The sequence below is a fragment of the Polyodon spathula genome, chromosome 13, assembly GCF_017654505.1.
Source record: "Polyodon spathula isolate WHYD16114869_AA chromosome 13, ASM1765450v1, whole genome shotgun sequence".
Taxonomy (NCBI): Eukaryota; Metazoa; Chordata; class Actinopteri; order Acipenseriformes; family Polyodontidae; genus Polyodon; species Polyodon spathula.
Window position 1 is genome coordinate 8,029,414 of NC_054546.1, and position 22,692 is coordinate 8,052,105.

Consider the following 22,692-nt stretch of genomic DNA (forward strand, 5'->3'; position numbering starts at 1 on the left):
GATACACTGAGACAGACACACACACTGACAGATACACTGAGACAGGTATATTGACACAAACACACTGACACTGATGCTGACACAAAGACCTTAAAAATAGAAAGACCAATCTGGTTGGCGCTCTCCTGGAGTCTTTCAGAGAGGTGCTGTAGTTAACACTGGACTCACTGAGGGTTGAAGTCAGGTATTTATTTATTTAGCACGTTGTATTTGTTATACACAGAAGCATTTCAAAGCACTTTATACAGTCTGTGATTTCAGGGAGTGCAAACCAGCCAGCTCATGACGGGTTGTGGAAAGCAGTGCAGACCCTGAAAGACCCCTCATAGCATCCTGTCAAGCGACACTGCAGGGTGTATCTCACACACCTGTCAAGAAACACTGCAGGGTGCATCTCACACACCTGTCAAGAGACACTGCAGGGTGTATCTCACTCACCTGTCAGGAGACACTGCAGGGTGTATCTCACACACCTGTCAAAAGACAATCCAGGATGTATCTCACACACCTGTCAAGAGACACTACTTGGGTCTATTCCAACCCTTTCTGGGACTTGTCTAGTTATCCAGCCACGTTGTCAGCCGTGGACTCACTGCAGCACTCTGAATGTTCAGGGTGTCTCCTCTGAGTACTCCCCTCCCAGGTTGCTGTGTGCACTGTCAGGGGCATGCCCAGTATCTCTTCATGTGTTTCTGTGTCGTGGTCCTTCGGTTTACGAATGAAACTAGCAGGAGATTCAAAAGGCATTCACTACAGATCACTCTGGATTCAAAGTGGATGCCTGAAGGATTCTTTTGGCATTCAGAATGCGCGCAGGCAAACAGGCAAATTAGCTTGAATGAATGTTTATTGAATTGCAGTACAATACAAAACAAATTACCAATCTATGTTTTTTTTTTAAATAGAATAATAATAAAAAATAATCACATTTTTTCTTAATGAATGCTTGCCAAAAAAAAAAAAAAAAAAATCTATTTTGATTCTAAAAGTGTGTAAAGTGTAAAGTGCACTTCATGTAGAGTAGCTTACACATGAACTTGTCCGACATGCTGGATATAGAGAAGCTGCACCGTGGCAGGTAGCGAGTCTGCAAGGTGTTTACATCCTTCTGGAACCGAGACCTTTCCTTACTGAATAATACCAGCCTCTGATTCCTTCAAGGCAGCCGTTGTAATGAATTGGCATCCCAGCCCATTGAATGGAATGGCAAGGCAAGAGCAGTAGGCAAACAGCAACACCATTCAGTTCAGACCAACGTCTTACCATCCAACTAATCAGCAATCTCTGGAGTGGAGAGGCAAGTACTGCTCTTCCGTTTATGTCAGTATTATTGGAGGAGATCCATTACATTGTGTTGGATGATACTGTATGGATAGCCTCGGCAAACCCAGCTCAGCACTATCAAAAGGAGCAGCAGTAATTCTGCATTGTAATTCCCGATTGTGAATACTGTAAAAATCAAATCCAGCTTCGTCAGCTTCACTCTCGATGACATCAGAACATGCAGCCCCCAGTCTAGGGCTGTGTTGCGAGCTGTCTGTATCAGAACATGCAGCCCCCAGTCTAGGGCTGTGTTGCGAGCTGTCTGTATCAGAACATGCAGCCCCCAGTCTAGGGCTGTGTTGTGGGTTGTCTGTATCAGAACATGCAGCCCCCAGTCTAGGGCTGTGTTGTGGTCTGTTAGCCAAAGTGCTTGGACAGCTCTGAGCAGTACGTATTGTACTGCATTGGAGATGGGAGTTACTGGGCAGGAGCTGGAGTAATCCTGGGGGCAGGAGGAGGAGAGATCTGAGAAAAGCAACAGCATTTAGATTTCTTTAGTAACTGCAATAATAGTCACATCCAGCCTTGGGGCTTGGCTGCATGTGTGGATGCGTGTTTGTCTGCATGATTGCAGGGATGGAAATATGACTCCTATTGCATAGGAGCCTCACCTATTCCAGGCTTTACTATGTGCTTGATTAGCCTCAGTGTGTAGGTAACAAGCTCAGTTGTGTCTTATTAAGCTTAGTAAAACCAGGACTGGATGAAACTGCTATGCAGTGGGAGTCTTATTTCCATCCCTGGACTCCCTAGTGTCTTGCTGCGTGTTTGATTGTGTGCTTGCTTCATGTTTAGTAGCATGTTTGGTTGCGTGTTGCTCGTGGCTGTTCAGCCCCTCTGTGTGGCGCGCATGCCGTCCTCTATCCAGCGCAGGAACTTGTCGACCCGCGTATACACTCCCGGGGAATCAGGTCGCCCACAGCCGTGACCCCAGGAAGTGATTCCGGTGAGGACCCAGCGACCCCCGACCCCGGGGCACACCAGGGGACCCCCACTGTCACCCTGGCAACTGTCCACCCGCTTACTATGAGAGAGGCTGCCGGCACAAAGCATCCTGGGAGAGAAACGAGGACCGTAGCGAGAGCGACACACCCGACCGGGCAGGACAGGGACCCAGCCCTGGAGCAAAGTGCGAGAGTACGAGGAGCCTGGGGAGAGAAATAAGAGAGGGGGTGAAAGTGAGGAGAAAGGGGGTGAGATGTGACATACAAACGGAAAGATATACCCACAATTCTAACACAATCACTCTCACAGCCACTGAAACACTCTCACTGTCACACTCACAGACACGAGACACACTCTTACTCTCACACAGACATTGAGACTCACTCTCACACAGACACTGAAACACACTCTCATTGTCACACTCAGACACGAGACACACTCTTACTCTCACACAGACACTGAGACTTACTCTCACACAGACATTGAGACTCACTCTCACACAGACACTGAAACACACTCTCACTGTCACACTCACAGACACAAGACACACTCTTACTCTCACACAGACACTGAGACTTACTCTCACACAGACATTGAGACTCACTCTCACACAGACACTGAAACACTCTCACTGTCACACTCACAGACACAAGACACACTTACTCTCACACAGACACTGAGACTTACTCTCACACAGACACTGAGACTCACTCTCACACAGACACTGAAACACACTCTCATTGTCACACTCACAGACAAGAGACACACTTACTCTCACACAGACACTGAGACTTACTCTCACAGACATTGAGACTCACTCTCACACAGACACTGAAACACTCTCACTGTCACACTCACAGACACAAGACACACTCTTACTCTCACACAGACACTGAGACTTACTCTCACACAGACATTGAGACTCACTCTCACACAGACACTGAAACACTCTCACTGTCACACTCACACACACTTACTCTCACACAGACATTGAGACTTACTCTCACACAGACATTGAGACTCACTCTCACAGCCACTGAAACACACTCTCATTGTCACACTCACAGACACGAGACACACTCTTACTCTCACCCAGACATTTGAGACTCACTCACTCTCACACAGACACTGACACTGAGACTCACTCTCACACAGACACTGAAACTCACTCTCAGTCTCACACAGACACTGAGACTCTCACGCAGACACTGAGACTCACTCTCTCTCACACAGACACTGAGAACATAAGAACATAAGAAAGTTTACAAACGAGAGGAGGCCATTCGGCCCATCTTGCTCGTTTGGTTGTTAGTAGCTTATTGATCCCAAAATCTCATCAAGCAGCTTCTTGAAGGATCCCAGGGTGTCAGCTTCAACAACATTACTGGGGAGTTGATTCCAGACCCTCACAATTCTCTGTGTAAAAAAGTGTCTCCTATTTTCTGTTCTGAATGCCCCTTTTTCTAAACTCCATTTGTGACCCCTGGTCCTTGTTTCTTTTTTCAGGCTGAAAAAGTCCCTTGGGTCGACACTGTCAATACCTTTTAGAATTTTGAATGCTTGAATTAGGTCGCCACGTAGTCTTCTTTGTTCAAGACTGAACAGATTCAATTCTTTTAGCCTGTCTGCATATGACATGCCTTTTAAGCCCGGAATAATTCTGGTCGCTCTTCTTTGCACTCTTTCTAGAGCAGCAATATCTTTTTTATAGCGAGGTGACCAGAACTGCACACAATATTCAAGATGAGGTCTTACAAGTGCATTGTACAGTTTTAACATTACTTCCCTTGATTTAAATTCAACACTTTTCACAATGTATCCGAGCATCTTGTTAGCCTTTTTTATAGCTTCCCCACATTGCCTAGATGAAGACATTTCTGAGTCAACAAAAACTCCTAGGTCTTTTTCATAGATTCCTTCTCCAATTTCAATATCTCGCATATGATATTTATAATGTACATTTTTATTTCCTGCGTGCAGTACCTTACACTTTTCTCTATTAAATGTCATTTGCCATGTGTCTGCCCAGTTCTGAATCTTGTCTAGATCATTTTGAATGACCTTTGCTGCTGCAACAGTGTTTGCCACTCCTCCTACTTTTGTGTCGTCTGCAAATTTAACAAGTTTGCTTACTATACCAGAATCTAAATCATTAATGTAGATTAGGAATAGCAGAGGACCTAATACTGATCCCTGTGGTACACCGCTGGTTACCACACTCCATTCTGAGGTTTTTCCTCTAATCAGTACTTTCTGTTTTCTACATGTTAACCACTCCCTAATCCATGTACATGTGTTTCCTTGAATCCCAACTGCGTTCAGTTTGAGAATTAATCTTTTGTGCGGGACTTTGTCAAAAGCTTTCTGGAAATCTAAATAAACCATGTCATATGCTTTGCAATTATCCATTATCGATGTTGCATCTTCAAAAAAATCAAGCAAGTTAGTTAGGCACGATCTCCCTTTCCTAAAACCATGTTGACTGTCTCCCAGTACCGTTACCATATAGGTAATTTTCCACTCGCTCTCACTCTCACACAGACACTGAGACTCACTCTCACACAGACACTGACACTGAGACTCACTCTCACACAGACACTGAGACTCACTCTCAGTCTCACAGACACTGAGACTCACTCTCACTCTCACACAGACACTGAGACTCACTCTCTCTCATACAGACACTGAGACTCGCTCTCACTCTCACACAGACACTGAGACTCACTCTCAGTCTCACACAGACACTGAGACTCACTCTCACACAGACACTGAGACTCACTCTCTCTCACACAGACACTGAGACTCACTCTCACTCTCACACAGACACTGAGACTCACTCAGTCTCACACAGACACTGAGACTCTCTCACTCTCACACAGACAGACTCACTCTCACTCACAGACACTGAGACTCACTCTCACTCTCACACAGACAGAGACTCACTCTCTCTCACACAAACACTGAGGCTCACTCTCACACAGACAGAGACTCACTCTCACTCTCACACAGACACTGAGACTCACTCTCAGTCTCACACAGACACTGAGACTCACTCTCACACAGACACTGAGACTCACTCTCTCTCACACAGACACTGAGACTCACTCTCACTCTCACACAGACACTGAGACTCACTCTCTCTCATACAGACACTGAGACTCGCTCTCACTCTCACACAGACACTGAGACTCACTCTCACCCTCACACAGACAATGAGACTCACTCTCTCTCACACAGACACTGAGACTCGCTCTCACTCTCACACCTGTGTCGCCCCAGCCTGTGATGACGCAGGTCGCTGCTCGCTTGTTGCCCCGGCCCTTGTTCCACTTCTTGCCCCGGTGGGGTGGGGGGAGGCAGGCTGGGACAACGTGGGGGTTGAAGGAGATGCAGCGGCTCTCTGCCCCTCGAACCCGGACCAGTGCGATGTCATAGTCACTGCTCTCCGGCCGGTACTTCTCATGAAGCAGCACACTGTACACTGGCAGGTCCTTCTCAAATTCATCCTTCTCTGCGGTGTGGTAATCACCCAGCCGCAGGACATAGCGAGAGGGGTCCGAGCCAAACCTGAGACAGAGGGGAAGAGACAGTGTAGTAATCATCCAGCCGCAGGACATAGGGAGAGGGGGTCTGAGCCAAACCTGAGAGAGGGGGAGAGGGAGCAAGAGAGAGGGAGGGCGAGATAGTGCAGTAATCATCCAACCACAGGGCATAGCGAGAGGGGTCCGAGCCAAACCTGAGAGACAGTGGGGGCAGAGACAGTGTTGTAATTCAGGACTGAAATAAGGCTTCAATGGCATAGCAATTTGCTCCACTGTGGTTAGTCAAGCTTGCAGTAAAACCTGGAATGGGAGTCTTATTTCCAGTGAAAGGGAGAAAGGTCCACAACAGACACCTCTTGAAGCAGTGTACAACCTCCCCAGCGCTCCTCACCTCTTGAAGCAGTGAGCTGCAGTCAGGGCCCAGCAGGTGCTGATCAGCGTGGCTCCACACAGCGGCCGTGCGGCACTCCAGTGAGACTTCAAACGGAGAGAGGCCTGCCAGGGCCAGCCACCTCTACAAAGAGAGAAAGAGTAAGACAGGGGAAGAGGAGTGAGAGAGGGAGGAGATAGGACAGAGGAGAGGGAGCAGAGAAGAGCGAGAGATGAGGAAGAGGGAGCTTTTTAAAAATTCACCCATGCTTTTCCCATGATTATAATATGTATTACTGTAGTGTACCATGGTTTGCATGGTTTTTAATATGCTTTACTGTACCTCTCTGAGCCTTACAATGCCTATCTATGATTTACCATGCTTTCAGTTGTCATTACACTTTGCTGTGTTTTTACTATAGGAAGGAGGGAAGGGAGCAAGAAAGAGGGAAGAGGGGAGGGAGAGCAGAGGAGAGGGAGAAGGTTTCTTGTCTTAGTAAAGCTGACCGGAGTGATTTGACCCCTCCGATGATCCTCTTGCTCCTGCCCTGTGCACTGGGTTTCAGCCCGCAGGCATGTGCTGTGTCCGTGGTGCCCTCCGCTGGCTTCTTACTGTACTGGCAGATCACACCCGCATCCTCGCTGTGCCTGCAGTTGTGCTGCCCGCCCCTGCGAGCCTCGCACTCGGACAGGCTGCTCTCCTGCCCTGAGCAGCGCACGTCATCCAGGTGGATCGGACCATCCCCCTCGCCGAAATAGGCCATGGAGCGCGCCTTCGCCTCACCCCTGAGAGAGAGAGGGGGAGAGTGGGGAGGTTAATAACAGTACAAATAATGATAAGAATATTGATAACAATGTTAATGATGGCACTACTATTGATGCTAACAATATTAATGATAATGTTAATGAAGCTGATTAATCACACTGTTAATGATGCTGATTGATCACACCTGTTAATAATGATCATGTTAATGATATTGATTGATCACACTGTTAATGGTCATGTTGATGATATTGATTGATCACACTGTTAATGATCATGTTAATGATATTGATTGATCACACTGTTAATGATCATGTTAATGATATTGATTGATCACACTGTTAATGATCATGTTGATGATATTGATTGATCACACTGTTAATGATCATGTTAATGATATTGATCGATCACACTGGTAATGATCATGTTAATGATATTGATCGATCACACTGGTAATGATCATTTTAATGATATTGATCGATCACACTGGTAATGATCATGTTAATGATTGATCACACTGGTAATGATCATGTTGATGATATTGATTGATCACACTGGTAATGATCATGTTAACGATATTGATTGATCACACTGGTAATGATCATGTTAATGATATTGATTGGTCACACTGTTAATGATCATGTTAATGATATTGATTGGTCACACTGTTAATGATCATGTTAATGATATTGATTGGTCACACTGTTAATGATCATGTTAATGATATTGATTGGTCACACTGTTAATGATCATGTTAATGATATTAATTGATCACACTGTTAATGATCATGTTAATGATATTGATCGATCATACTTGTAATGATCATGTTAATGATATTGATTGATCACACTGTTAATGATCATGTTAATGATATTGATTGATCACACTGTTAATGATCATGTTAATGTCAGTATTAAAGAGTGTGTTCCTCCTCACATGTAGCCGAGCTGTTTGCACACCACAGCAGCATGGTCGTCAGTCCACCCGTCGTCACACACGCTACCCCACTCCCCACCGAGCAACACCTCCACCCTGCCCTCCCGCGGGCTCTCCCCGTCCACCAGCCTCACTGGAGCTCCTGTCAGTGCACACATACACCTGTCAATGCACACACACTGGCCTGTCAATTCACACACCTGTGAAGGACATATGCATTATATAGACAGGAATGCTAAACACCACCAGTTGTAGACAGAAGCACATGTTGCAAAAGATTACAAAAATAACCATCTCAAGTGCAATACCATCTTCCACCAACAGATGCCACTATAATAGTTTAACACGGTTTCAGCTGTTTAGCAGCTCCGACCCTCCCCCCTCTCAGTGTTTACCTGTCTGATACGATGGTTGAGGTATCTCGTTGGTCTCTCCCTCTCCCTCGCACTGCACTCCCACGTCCTCGCTGTGCGCGCAGTCATGTCTCCCCCAGGCAGCGTGTGCACAGCCCAGCAGGGAGCGCTCTCCCCCCTTGCACTGCACCTCGTCCAGAAGGATCAACCCCGAGCCAGTGCCGTACCGACCCTGAGCAGAGACACGCGCGCGCCCCCTACAGGAGAGGGGGGAAAGGGCGAGAGAGAGAGGGAAAGAAAGACAGGGTTACAGCAGGATCATCCCCAAGCCAGCAGACACTTGGGCCTCTTACGGTAGAGAGAGGCAGAGAAGAGGCGATAGGGAGTTACTCACACACACAGACACACACAGACGCCCCCTCACTACCTCACCTGAACCTGAGCTGTCGACACACCACCTGCGCGTTGATTTCAGTCCAGCTGTCGTCACACACCGAGCCCCAGGCACCATCGTAATATATCTCCACCCGCCCTTCAGAGGGTCTGTCCCCATCCACCAGCCTCACCACTCCGTCTGACAGGGGAGAGAGAGGAGTGTGTGAGTGTGTGGGACAGTGTGAGAATGAGTGGGAGGGGGGAGTGTCTCACCGGAATAGGGATTGCAGGACACGGCCGCGTCCTCGATGTGGTCACAGTTGTGCTCCCCCCAGCCGCTGTGCGCACACTCCTCCAGGGACAGCTCATTCCCAGAGCAGTGCACCTCATCCAGCAGGATCGGCCCCGAGCCAGAGCCAAACTGAGCCCAGGACCAGGCCTTCGGAGTGCCACTGAGAGCGGGGAGAGAGGGAGGGAGAGATGACAGTTTCTTACACAGCTCTCAGGTTTTTAAAGTAAATATCTCCTTCACTAAATCAGATCTGAACCCCGGTTAAAAGCTAACAGGGCTGCCTGTCAATCACCTGAGGCCCAGCTGCCTACAGACCACCTCAGCGTCTGTGTCGTCCCATTGGTCGTCGCAGATCGTGCCCCACCTCCCATTGTGATACACCTCTACACGCCCCTCGAAATCCTCAGTACCGCCCACCAGCCTCAAGGGGGCGCCAGGGTCTGAGAAAAGAAAACACACGCAGGCACACATGAAGTAACACACACAGGTACACAGGCAACCACGCACACATCACTAACACTCCTCTCCTGCCTGCTCTCCCAGCTCTTCCAGTTAAAGCTTCCTCTGACTTATTCACAGCTGTTCTAATGTTACATGCACCCAGCCAGGTGACCCCACCACTTCTCCAGCTCACAGCGAGTGTGCGTGCAGCTGTGTGTCTGCTCCCCCTCTCCTCTTCCCTCTTCTTTCTCTGTCCCCCTGGTCCTCACCCCTCCCCTCACTTCTCTCCTCTTCCCTCTCTTCCTCTCCATATTTGATAGTATGTTTTCCCTCCCTCTCCCTCTCTCTCACCTTCAGGAGGCTCACACACCACCCCTGCTTCGTTTCCATGATTACAGTCATTGGTCATGAACTTCCTGTTCTTGCACTTTAGCAGGAAGTCTTCATCGCCATGGCAGCCCAGTCGCTGGAAGTGGAAGATTCCAGAGCTAGGTCCAAAGTGGGCGTGTCTGAGAGGTGTGCCGATCTCACTGTGGGATTGCAGAATTGCCTTAACACTTCATAATACAGCACATATTATCGTGATATTGAGCTCTACTAATGCTAGCGTCCTCCGTATGGAACCAAAACGTCTCTCTACACTACGTAACATAGGGACTGATATACAGTGTATATTATTACAAAAAACTGACTCATTTGAACCTTCAGCTGGGTCATTAGATCCCTGGGAAAGGTCTTAAGAACTTTACGCAGGGTCATAAGAAGCCAGCACTAGGTCATTAGAACCATAGGTGGCATCAGTGGAACCCTAGGTTGAGTCATTATAATCCTGGTGGCGTCAACAGAACCCTTGACTGGATCATTACAACCACTGGTGGAGTATTTAGAACCCTGGGCGGGGTCATTAGCTTTCAGGATGGGTCTGTATATCTCAGGCTCCTACTCACCCCAGCCCCAGCTGTCTACAGATCACACTGGCGTCTCGCTCGGTCCAGTGAGAGTCACACACTGCCCCCCAGTGGCCGTTCAGATACACTTCAACCAGGCCGCTCTGAGATGAGGAGGAGCTGCCAGCTAAGCGCACAGCACCTGAGGGGGTGGGGGGGTTAAAACAAAAACAACATGGTTACAACAACCCTTCATCACCCTCTAGCTACTCCCATCCCTTCCCTTGACCCTCTATCCCCTTCTCCTCCCCCCACCTCTCCCCCACCTCACCCTGGTTGCAGTCGCAGTAAGCCCAGCCAATAGCTCCAGAGCTCAGCCGGTAGAAGCACCAGGGGTTGGCCTCTCTGTCTGGGTTGCGGCAGTAGTTGTGCGCCCCCAGCCCTCGCCCAGGGTATTGCAGGAGGTAGTCAGGGAACTCCGTCCAGGGCAGACAGGGAGCGCCAGAGTCAGTCTCAGAGACTGAGCCATTGTAATAGCCCAGCTCTGTGAAGCCATCGGTGCAGGAGAGAGGGTCTGAGAGAAAGAGAGGGAGAGAGAGCAACAGCGTGAGACAGAGGGAAGGAGAGGGGGAGAGAGCAACAGGGTGAGATAGAGGGAAGGAGAGGGTGAGACAGAGGGAAGGAGAGGGACAGAGAGTAACAGGGTGAGACAGAGGGAAGGAGAGGCGGAGAGAGCAACAGGGTGAGATAGAGGGAAGGAGAGGATGAGACAGAGGGAAGGAGAGGGGGAGAGAGCAACAGGGTGAGACAGAGGGAAGGACGGGGAGAGAGCAACAGGGTGAGACAGAGGGAAGGACAGGGGGAGAGAGCAACAGGGTGAGACAGAGGGAAGGACAGGGGGAGAGAGCAACAGGGTGAGACAGAGGGAAGGACAGGGGGAGAGAGCAACAGGGTGAGAGAGCAGTGGTGGTGCAGCATCATGTTATGGGGATGTTTCTCATTGGCAGGGACTGGGGCACTTGTCAGGATAGAAGGGAAAATGAATGGAGCAAAGTACAGAGAAGTCCTTGAGGAAAACCTGCTGCCCTCTACAAGAAAACTGAAACTGGGACGGAAGTTCACCTTTCAGCGTGACAACGACCCAAAGCACACAGCCAAAGCTACACTGGAGTGGCTAAGGAACAAAAAGGTAAATGTCCTTGAGTGGCCCAGTCAGAGCCCCGACCTAAATCCAATTGAAAATTTATGGCATGACTTGAAGATTGCTGTCCATCAACGCTCCCCAAGGAACTTGACAGAACTTGAACAGTTTTGTAATGAAGAATGGTCAAATATTGCCAAATCTAGGTGTGCAAAGTTGGTAGAGACCCATCCCAACACACTCACAGCTGTAATTGCTGCCAAAGGTGCTTCTACCAAGTATTAACTCAGGGAGGTGGAGACTTATCCAATTATGATCTTTCAGTTTTGTATTTTTAATATATAATTTTTTTCTGAATAAATTTTTTTTTTTCCCTTAACAGTGTGGAGTATGGTGTGTAGATAAGTGGGAAAAAAATGCTAATTTAAATGCATGAAACTCTGAGGCACTGACACAACAAAATGTGAAAAAAGTTCAAGGGGGTGTAGACTTTCTATAGGCACTGTATATATATATTTCATGCATGACAAATTGGGGAACGGTAGCCTTATGGTTTCTAGAAGTTACAGATCTTGGGTGTCGTCAATGCGCTCGAACCCCTTTCCTTTTTTTTTACTTTATTTTTTTGGGATTTTGCCATTTTTATTTATTTTTATTTATTTTTTATTTTGTGGGTTTGTTTAATTTGAGATACACGGCTACTGTAGTGATCCAGCAATGGAGTTACTAAATAAAGTACCCCGGGGGTCAAAAAATTCTGGATCCAAACATAGCCCTCGACCTTCCCCTGGATGAAAGAGGAGGTCATGCAAAGTCTTGTTGCTCTGGCTCCTGCGGGGTCCGAATGCATAAAGGAACAGACAGACAAACTTTCTTCTTTATAAATTAAGAAGCTATCTGTTCTATCTGTCTCCAGTCCTGCGTCTCTCCTCACTGTTCTCCATGACGTGATTAACTGCAAGAACACTGGGCCTGTTCTCTTAGAGACTCTCCTCTGAATCTGTAGTGGCTTGATCTGGTATTTAGAGCTTAGCCCTGCCTGAGCTTGACTGACTGAGGGAGTGACTCAGTGAGGGGAGGGAGGGAGAGAATGAGAGGGATGGAGCGAGGGGAAGAGAGGGAGATTAAGAGACGCAGTGAAGGAAAGCCTAGAAAGGAGTGAGAGTGACTGTGAGGATGAAAGTTAGTCTGAGTGAGTGTGAGACACAGTGGGAGTGTGTGAGCGTGACAGTCCAATATTAGAAAGAGGTTGAATTCAAGGACATCGCTGGATCACTTGGCAACGCCCTGAGCGACATGTTCCGAGATCTTTCTAAATGTTGAAATGAAAGGGTGCTCTTACCTGTATTCTGCACTGTGTTCAGGTAGCTCCCTCCATCAGCAAGCACCTGTCAACACATCCATCCATTCATTGATTTAATACATTCAGATCACACAGCTGTTTTTCTGAGCCTTTAGTTATGCAACTCAGAGTAATCAACAAATAAATTAGCGTCATTGAGTTGAACAGAGAGGAAAGAGCTAGACACAAAGGAGCTTAGGTGACTTACTCAGGGTCACACCATGCGTCAGTCAGTGGCAGAGGTGGGATTTGAACTAGTGACCTCATTACAAACCCTGGACTTTGACCACTGGACCACACTGCCGTCTTATTTAACCTGGTTAGATAAAGGTTTGCTCGCTAACATTAGCGTGTTGAAAGACGAGTAGTAGTAGCAGTAGTAGCACTATTATTCATTGAGGTGAGAAGTTTCTGGTTTAGTGTTCTGTTTTCCTACCCTTGCGGGCTCCAGATGCAGTCCATGATGGTCCGGTTAATTAAATACACCGAGCAAGCAGGGCTCTGTCTGTCTGTCTGTCTGTGTGGGTGAGTGTGTGGGTGTGTGTGGGGTCCCACCCAAAAGTAGCCTACAGCGCCTAACAAATCAAGTATTTTGACAATACTGTTATTGTATAGAACTCCATGCAGGGAAGAAAAATAATAATAATTTCAAGAGACTCCAGTAGCCTATGTGTACAGTATTTTTACACTATTTCTATGTAAAGATACGTGTGTATGCAACTGATTTAGGCTAAAGTGTGATTGCATGTTTTTTTATTCAGCACGGTTTGCAAACAATGACACAGTATATTTGACTGGCGAAGGTTTAACACCAGTGCAGTTTTACCGGTGCCACGGGGCGCATGAACCGGGAAATGCGTGCTTTTATATAGGTTAAATGTAATTGTGTGTCGTCGAGTTAGCCAGTTTTAAAAATGAAAACAATTCTGTGTTCAATTATATTTAATGTATTGTTCTTAATTGTTGATTTGAAGTATGAGGTGGACAGATTTCATACGCTGTAGTCCGATACAATGCGATCCCTATGCATCGCTATTTATAAGATATATAGTATATGATCCAAAACAAATTGAACATAACCCGCGCAGGCACATTCCTGTGCTTACATACCTCAGCTTGCACGGACATCAACCAGCAGCAGCAGCTTGCGATAAGCAGAGCAGAGACTCCCCGCGTTGCATCCATCCTCGCTGGGTGATGGTGGAGTCATTATCCACGGCGCTCCTCGCTCTGCTGCTCGCCCATAGCCGTGCGCGGTGAAAGCGGTCTGGAGTCAAAGTGCTAAATCTGAAGATCTGTAATCTTGTCAGACACAGTCTGTAAGGACACGGGCGTGTGCGTTAAACGCAAAGACAGAACGCAGCTCTCAGAGCTGGTAAAGAGCGCCAGAACCGGCTGCTGGCCGTAGTATTCCATTCTTAAAAGAAAAACGTTCCATACTTACAACACCAGCACGCCGCAGTCTTCTCTGCCTCCCCCTGTCACTCTCTTCTCTATATCAGATATCTTTTCCCTCACGCAGTTGAAGTGTTATTTGTAACAGAACACCGCGGTAAACAGAATGCCGCCGCCAGCCGCTTGATGTAATTATAAATACGCTAATAAGAAATCTCACCTCTGGCACGTCAATGAAAAAAAAAGTGCACTGGGGTCTACTGTGTAGAAGTTAGTATAATGGAATATATGTTATATACTGCTACTGCATAAGGCAGTGACAGTGCCGAACGGTGCAGTGTCTGCAAGCGAAGTGCAGCTCGACGTACCCCTCAGCTCTGTCTGTACAGCCCAGGCGCTGCTGCAGCTAGCAGCGCTGAAGATATATTACAGTTTGAGATGTTAAATTGGAGCCGGATTGGTGGAGGGGAACGGGAAAAACATAATGGGTGGATCTTTCTATGACAGAACCCCCCCTTTCCTTTACTTCGCCAAGCAATAGTACAGAGAGTATTGTTATTCATGCGTGTTTGTGTCACTGTGTTTGTGGACAGTTCTGCATGCGAGTTTGTGTCACTGTGTGGACAGTTCTGCATGCGAGTTTGTGTCACGTCTGTGTGTTTATGGACAGTTCTGCATGCGAGTTTGTGTCACTGTGTGCTGGTATGCACGCGTGTGTGTATGTATGCATGCATGCATGTGTCACTGTGTTTGGTATGCACGCGTCTGTGTATGTATGCATGCCTGTGTCACTGTGTGTGGTATGCACGCGTGTGTGTTTGCATGCATGCATGCTTGCGTATCCTATGCGTGTGTGTTTGAGTGACAGTCCCGGTTTGTGCTGGCTGGGGCTGGAGCTGCTGCGCGCACTGTTTTGTTTTGGCGCAGAGTCAACAAGACATAACCCTGAAGGCAGCAATTTGCTAATGAATTCGCCCTTGACTGGATAATCGTTGGGGGACGTGGAGATTTTATTAACAGCGTCGCCTAAAAAAAACAACAGCGGCTCTGGAGCAGCACGGGAATCCCCGGGGACGGGTTTTGACGGCGCTGCAGGTGGAATGGAATGTTGTACAGCTGCAGCCGTTCCAAAGGGGCGGAGCCGAAAGCAGCTCGATTACTCCTAATACCAGATGCGCTTCATTATTATTATTATTTATTCTTAATATGGCACTACATTTGTGCATTATCTGAATATTATTAGCATACTGGAAAAACAGAAACTAAAAGGTTAACCCAGTGACGTGTCGGGTCCCGACCGGGGGGCGGGTGTGTGTAACTTTCCTAAATAAACCTAGCCTTGTTTTGAACTCGTTTGTGAAAGTAAACGTCAAGGCTGATAAGGTTTATCTCCGGACGCAGCCCCGATTGTCACGGTTCTAAGGATGTGTTGTGGGAGGGAGATGGTCTCTAGTGGAGCTGCTGCTCAGAATAGCTCGCTGTATCAGTCGTGGGGCGCATACCGTGAACCAGACACGGGACACAGAGCTCCACAGCACGCCGACGAGAATGCTGTATATAAACACATATTATCAATGAAGCTGAATTTCTACAGCGATGTTGATGCTGGAATTGTAATTGAAATACCTTCACTATTAGTGTGACTTTTAGGCTATGTTCACACTGGGTCCGTTTGGAGGGTTTGGTTCATACCGGTTCGGTAAGTCTGGTGTGAATTGTGAACAAAGTCCGTTTGGGAAACGAACCGTATAAGATAACCTGGAAGTAAACAAACAGCGTCTCGGAGAAACGCACTAGGGTTACCAGACGTACTGGGGAAATTGAGATTGTCAGTTTTCAGCCTTAATAAAATTGTTAATCGTCCGGGTTTTGCTATTGTATTGTATTGTACTGTAGCGAACTCGGTTCCGGCAGACAGGCGCATCACACACAGCAAGACAACCCACCCACAGGCGGAGGGCGGGCGCGAATCCGGGACCTCTCACACTAAATATCAAAAAATAAAATAAAGTACAAACATGTATCAGCGTGCTCAAGTTAATAGCAGACTAATGTATTAGGTTGCGTGTTGGCGCCATTCAAAAATTAAATATCAATCTTACGGATTATTTGTTATAGGAGAACCGTGCAGAAGTGCGTAAACTGCATTCTTACCACAAACATCACTCCCACGTCCCACCTGCCATGGGCCTCCCCTGCGTCCTAAACCCTGCTAGGTAAAGGTGGGGATTGCAGTAACCACAGCCAGTATATGCCTTTTGCAAAAAGTAAAGATTTACTGACATAAAAGGGTTTCACAGTAGTTTTGAGCAAAATACGGGAGAACCTGTCCAAAAAACGCAAGAGTCCTGGCAAATAAGAGTTGCCAGATCTGCATTAATGTGTATTTTTAAAATTAACAAGTGCTGTCCCTCCATGGCGTCCGAGGTCAAAAGCACATCGCAATTTCGATCAGGGGGTAGTGGTATTCATTTCTGGCTAAGGCATAACAATATACATTTGTAAAAAAAAGTGACACAGTCTAGGTCTAGATTGTTTCCTATTATGATAACTGAACTTGTCACTCAGAGGCCGCTCTATGTACAACCTTCGGGTTTCTCTGGAACCCTTCATGGGTTTGAAATTCCAAAAAAGAACCATTATTAAACACTCCCATCACAGAGTTCTGAAGATCACTAAACATCTGAACCCAGAATTATGGTAATGGCTCTAGGACAGGAACGGACCAGCCTGTAAACAAGATCTCAGTCATTGTGTGTGTATATACATATACATATATATATATATATATAAAATGTGTGTATATATATATATATATATATATATATATATATATATATATATATATATATATATATATATATATATATATATATATATATAACTTCTAAGTTTCATGTAGTGCCTCATCATTCCACATATCCCCATTGCCCCAGGGGCATTTTGCTCGACCCAGCCTGTAGATGCAGGTTATTCTAGGTTAATTAAAGCAAAGCAAACACTACAAGCACAGACCCTTATCTCTTTTTCCAAATAAAGCTGGAGTTTTGAGAGACCTGCATTCCTGTATAGGCCTGAAAGAGCAGAGTGCCGCACACACATACGGTACAGTATGCAGCTCTAGGGCAATTCCACTGGCGCAGGTATCTGTTCAAACCACAACCTGGTATGAATCAATTAAATAAACACTTCTCATTAACCTGCACATTTTTGATACATTTTTTTTTAATTTGCACATTCTAAACCATCTACCTCTAATGCAAGCTAACAGCTTAATTGTGTTTCATTTTATAATATCTGTGGTACGCAGTTAGTGGTTAGGCTACATTAATATTGAGGCATGCTATGTTAATACTAGCAGGAAATTATTACTGGCACCAAGGCAACTGATTTCTTAATATAACTAACTGGTCATTTCCTAAATGTTCCTCCTTCTTCTGCCCCGATGTTAATCTACCAGCAGCAGTCTTTTTGGGGGTTTCTTAATGGCAGTAGTTTGTATTGGTATGAAGAACACACAAACCAGCTGCTGTCAGTAGATGTTCTACTGGTTCACTGTGTGAAATTATTACCATGTACAGCGTTGGTGGTTTGTTTGTCCACTGTATTGCCTACACTGCTAGCCATGTTTTCACTTAGGGCTATTATCCCATCTGTAATCAGAGCGATAATTAGCAGGCCGGACAGGTGGCGGAAGGAGTTGGCTGGGCGATGTCGCTTCCTCTCCCAGCCCTGCCGCGACCCCCGGATTCAGAACGGAGACCCAGCTGAACACAAACACAGCAGGAAAACCGGGGAAGTGACAGCCAGGGACCGCCCGGGAGCAGCTATATCAGGAAAGACTTGCACACTACAAAGAACAGTTGACAACTGTTGTTAGATTAGTTTATATACATACACACCATCTAGACACAACATCTTCGCTCTCTAACGTCATTATGTATATATTTAGATTGGGGGAAGGGGGTGGGGCGAACATGTCTTGTTAAACTCGAGTCATTGAGATATGCACTCCATTAGCAGATGGTCAAATGCCTAATTCACTTAATGTAGTTGAGTTTTTTTGTTTAATGAAATAATTACCAATAGAAATGGCTGCTTTCCTGGTAGGCAAGATTAATAATCCGATGAAGTAATTTCCCTAGTAAAAAAAAAACAACTTGGCTTTTGGAAACTGGGCTTTCTCTCTGCTTCCATAATACAATTAGCTCACACAAATTCAATTCCTGGCAGTGCAACATGATGTAAAGGCAGCTGTTATTATTGGTTGGTTTAATCAATTAAGGGAGGGGCTAGGAGGGTGACACATCCGCCACACTTCTCAGCTCCAGAGACCTGGGTTCAAATCCAACATAGCTGCATTTCCATTGTCTCAACCTCAGAAATACATTCTGTAAGTCTATACTGTTTCCATGACTGCTCAACACTAAATGACTAAAAAGCCTAGAGATGATCTATACATTATAAACCAGAAATAACAAGAAAAACAATGTTCCAATTGAAATGATGTATTAAATAGCAGATGTGTACAGAAATTCAATCAGGACCAGCAACAAAAAAGAAAAAAAAAAAAGAAGAAAAACATTCACTCCTATGTTTTTGTACTTCCCTTCTAAACTGTCCTGTGACAGTTCTACTAATTCACTAGCCTCTCGTTCTCCTGCCTGTCACCTCTGGAGGACTGGGTTCGAATCCAGGTTGGCTCAAGTTCCAGGTCAAATGAGGCTGGTCAATAGTCTCAACTACACCACCTCACAATTCTGGTATGATTCTGTCATTTGCTTGCAGAGCTGTGAGGGGAGGTCTGCCTGCCTCCCTGTAGACAGGAGGTCCCCTAGATCTCACGGTACAGGTTGGGGTGTCGCTTCAGCAGGATGTTGGCTTGCTTGGGGTGTAGGCGGCCCCCTTGCCCACTGTCCTCCTGGCCCATCCGAGCTTTCCTCTCTGCCTGCCAGGGAGAAAGACAGGGAGAGAGACAGTTATTGACACAAGCAGTGTGAAGCAGACTACACAGCTGTCCAGTCAGAGCCAACTGTGGTTAAACTGCACTTAGTGAATCACAATTGCAATAAACAACATTTGTGCAATCCCTCGACTCAGATCACTGATAATGCTGGACACACACACAGAGGCACACACACAAACGCTCACGCACAGGCAGGCACACACACGGTTCAGGTTACAACAACGTGGTATCTACTTACTAAAAGTTCATTTGCTGATTGCCAATATTTTTATATTGCTCCATAGCAGGGCCAAATCACTACTAAACTATGACCTTAATGCTTTGGGTCTAGACCCCAGGACTTCTGCCAGCGGCGGCCATTTACAGTTTTTGGGGCACGTAGTATCTTAAGGTGGTCCCCTAAAATATTTTACAGGAGACCCTGAAATCAGCTAGGACCAGACCCTCTTCAGATTAGCGATGTGTCCAGAGTGCTGTCTGGATCTGTGCTACACTAAAGCATTCCTTGTCTAGTTTTTTTTTTTTTTTTTTTTTTGAATGTTTCCCAAGCCCCCAGTGTGGTTACCTGCGCTAGGGCCGTGCACCTTTGAAAGGCCTGCACCTCCTGGGCACAGGCAGCGTGGTTGAACTCGCTCTGCTTCCAGCACGCCATCATCACAGACATCTCCGTCAGGCAGGAGGCCTCTGCAACAGGGCGGAAGGGGAAACGTCAGCGGGGCGTGTGAGGCCAACATCGGACAGCTTTACTGTGTCGACTGCTCCTGGCATTTAAAACCGTCGTTGTTTCTAAGTGCGGTGCTTTTAAAAGCAGCTACATATTACAACAATCTACCTCCCTTTTTCCCGTCACTCGAGGTGACAGATCCCCCACTTTAACAACCAGACTTAAAAACAAAATCTGAATTACTGTATCAATGTCGATGTTTTAACCAGAGATGCCAACACGACTCCTTTCACCCTCTCCAGGTTTGACTACGAGCTTCATTGGCCCTGGTATATATGGGAACAAACTTAGGTCTGTCTCATTAAACTCATAGTAAAACCAGATCTGGATCAAACTGCTATGCAATGGGAGTGTTATTTCCATGCATGTTTTTGCATTATTTATCTATTGAAGTTTGAATTACCTCCCTGTCGCAGTTTCCTATTCGCCACCTCGTTCCGCAGCGCCAGCGGCTTGTTAGGTTTCAGAATAGGCTTCCCGAACTCCTTGCTCAGCATGCGGCTCACCTTGGCTTGCAGCCCGCTCCCCTTTGTCGCCATCGCACACCAAAAATTAACGGAAAATGAGGTGACAAACTATAATAGAAAGAGTAACAGCGTAACATCGAGCTGTAGCGACCTCTCAGCACACGGGGGCCGCCATGTTGGACCGTAAAGGTGCCTAACGTTATCTTGGCAAACAGGGAGTGTCGTAAAAACAGAGGACAGTCAGTCAGTCGGTGATGTTTGGCACAGTCGGACCTGTTAGTTTGTACAGCAGCAGAGTCAGCCCTTAAGAAAGGCACCCACAATGCATTCATGCATTTTAACACACGGCTTTGATGGTTGAAGCCAGGCATTACAGTGCTTCGTGCGTCCACCCCAACTACAGTCGCATGTTAATGTAACCCAGCAGACAGGTCTTACAGTGTCCCTACTTCAACCCTGCGTCACCGAGTTCGTTTGGAAGCATTGTCTTCACACTTTGCTTAAATTAGCTCTAAAAGAACATCAAAGCCTGCCGTATTTTCCCCTGGGCGCAAAAAACCAAACAAAAACAAAAACGAAAAACGTTCAGGAAAAATAGATACATCTTAGTTTAATTAAGTCTACCAAAACATTACCAGGGTCGGGTTTTAAGTAGAGCTGGGGGTCCTCGGCATAGGAGTGACCCTGATATCTGCATGACTGACAGGAGGACTGCAAGCACACACACACACACACACACACACACACACACACTGAGACACACACTCTGTAAAACACACCTTGAGTAACACACACACTGACTAAAACACACCGAGTCACACACACTGAGTAAAACACACCCTGAGACACACACACTGAGTAAAACACACCCTGAGACACACACCCTGAGTAAAACACACCGAGTCACACACACTGAGTAAAACACACACACCCTGAGACACACACACTGAGTAAAACACACCCTGAGTCACACACACTGAGTAAAACACACCCTGAGTCACACACACTGAGTAAAACACACCGAGTCACACACACTGAGTAAAACACACCCTGAGTCACACACACTGAGACACACACACTGAGTAAAACACACTCTGAGTCACACACACTGAGACACACATGGAGTAAAATACACCCTGAGTCACACACCCTGAGTCACACACACTGAGACACACACACTGAGACACACATGGAGTAAAATACACCCTGAGTCACACACACTGAGACACACACGGAATAAAACACACCCTGAGTCACACACACTGAGTAAAACACACCCTGAGTCACACATACTGAGACACACACACTGAGACACACACGGAGTAAAACACACCCTGAGTAAAACACACTGAGACACATATACACTGGACACACACTGAGACACACACAGCCACAGCCACACACACTGGTAAAAACAAACACAATAAATCTCTGACACAGTAATGAAAACCTTAAAAGATTAGTCTGAAATTGTAGCGGGTTTCTTGTCAGGGCTTTTACTGATTTATATAACAGATAATCCATCTCTCAGGTCCACACTCTGCGTGTGCGTTTCTGTTTGTTCTTATTTAGCTGCTGTGTCCTCTGAAGAGCACGCTGTAATAAATATTTCACGGCAGAGCGCAGCGAGGGTGAACACGGAGATGCAGGGAGCCTCTGGAAGCACGCTGTGTATTTTAAACGAGGTTTTAAATAATTCACTGAAATCCTTTTAAACACTAACAGCACGTTTCTCTGAACTCCGTGACGACGCTGCTATCCTCAGAGAAAAGAACTCTGAGGATAGAAAAGAATATTTTCCAATATTACAACAGCAAGAGAACATTCAAAGAGGAGATTAAATGTTTAAGAGATACAAATGGCAAAATCATAGAGGAAGAAAAAAAAATAGCAAATATGTTAAATGATTACTTTTCACAAGTTTTTACAAAGGAAGATACTGACAACATGCCCCACATGTCATCCAGTTCCTATCCAGTTTTAAATAACTTTAGCATAACTGAGGCAGAAGTGTTAAAGGGACTAGGAGCTCTTAAAATAAACAAATCCCCTGGGCCGGATGAGATCCTCCCAGTAGTACTCAAAGAAATGAAAGAAGTAATTTACAAACCGCTAACCAAGATCATGCAGCAGTCTCTTGACACAGGGGTGGTACCGACAGACTGGAAAATTGCAAACGTAATACCGATCCACAAAAAGGGAAACAAAACTGAACCAGGTAACTACAGACCAGTAAGCCTGACTTCTATTATATGCAAACTTATGGAAACTATAATAAGATCCAAAATGGAAAACTACCTATATGGTAACAGGGTACTGGGAGACAGTCAACATGGTTTTAGGAAAGGGAGATCGTGCCTAACTAACTTGCTTGATTTTTTTGAGGATGCAACATCGATAATGGATAATTGCAAAGCATATGACATGGTT

General features: G+C 46.2%; 2 protein-coding genes across 2 annotated transcripts; both read right to left on the minus strand.

Annotated features, from left to right (window-relative positions):
- Window positions 1–174: 174 nt before the first annotated feature.
- Window positions 175–15,371, minus strand: LOC121326087 (neurotrypsin-like). Its single transcript, XM_041269248.1, has 15 exons — window positions 14,155–15,371; window positions 13,821–14,027; window positions 12,711–12,756; window positions 10,559–10,801; window positions 10,288–10,429; window positions 9,692–9,870; window positions 9,192–9,339; window positions 8,881–9,059; window positions 8,665–8,806; window positions 8,275–8,489; window positions 7,880–8,021; window positions 6,687–6,965; window positions 6,202–6,324; window positions 5,534–5,835; window positions 175–2,471 (listed from the first exon to the last, which is right to left on the minus strand). The coding sequence occupies exons 2-15, from the start codon at window positions 13,893–13,895 to the stop codon at window positions 2,152–2,154; spliced, it is 2,535 nt and encodes an 844-aa protein (XP_041125182.1). The 5' UTR covers window positions 13,896–14,027; window positions 14,155–15,371; the 3' UTR covers window positions 175–2,151.
- Window positions 15,372–18,597: 3,226 nt separating this feature from the next.
- On the minus strand, window positions 18,598–20,457 carry LOC121325143 (coiled-coil-helix-coiled-coil-helix domain-containing protein 1-like). Its single transcript, XM_041267453.1, has 3 exons — window positions 20,199–20,457; window positions 19,637–19,755; window positions 18,598–19,053 (listed from the first exon to the last, which is right to left on the minus strand). The coding sequence occupies exons 1-3, from the start codon at window positions 20,332–20,334 to the stop codon at window positions 18,940–18,942; spliced, it is 369 nt and encodes a 122-aa protein (XP_041123387.1). The 5' UTR covers window positions 20,335–20,457; the 3' UTR covers window positions 18,598–18,939.
- Between the last annotated feature and the right edge of the window lie 2,235 nt (window positions 20,458–22,692).

What these genes read in the sequence shown, in the direction of transcription:
- LOC121326087 (XM_041269248.1), bottom strand. Translation starts at nt 13,895, where the DNA reads ATGGATGCAACGCGGGGAGTCTCTGCTCTGCTTATCGCAAGCTGCTGC. An exon ending in TCAACCATCGTATCAGACAG is followed by an intron (nt 8,022 to 8,274) that starts GTAAACACTGAG and finishes GTGCACTGACAG; the next exon opens with GAGCTCCAGTGAGGCTGGTG. An exon ending in GCAGCTCACTGCTTCAAGAG is followed by an intron (nt 5,836 to 6,201) that starts GTGAGGAGCGCT and finishes CCTCTGTCTCAG; the next exon opens with GTTTGGCTCGGACCCCTCTC.
- LOC121325143 (XM_041267453.1), bottom strand. Translation starts at nt 20,334, where the DNA reads ATGGCGACAAAGGGGAGCGGGCTGCAAGCCAAGGTGAGCCGCATGCTG. An exon ending in TAGGAAACTGCGACAGGGAG is followed by an intron (nt 19,756 to 20,198) that starts GTAATTCAAACT and finishes GCCCTGTTGCAG; the next exon opens with AGGCCTCCTGCCTGACGGAG. An exon ending in GGTGCACGGCCCTAGCGCAG is followed by an intron (nt 19,054 to 19,636) that starts GTAACCACACTG and finishes TCTCCCTGGCAG; the next exon opens with GCAGAGAGGAAAGCTCGGAT.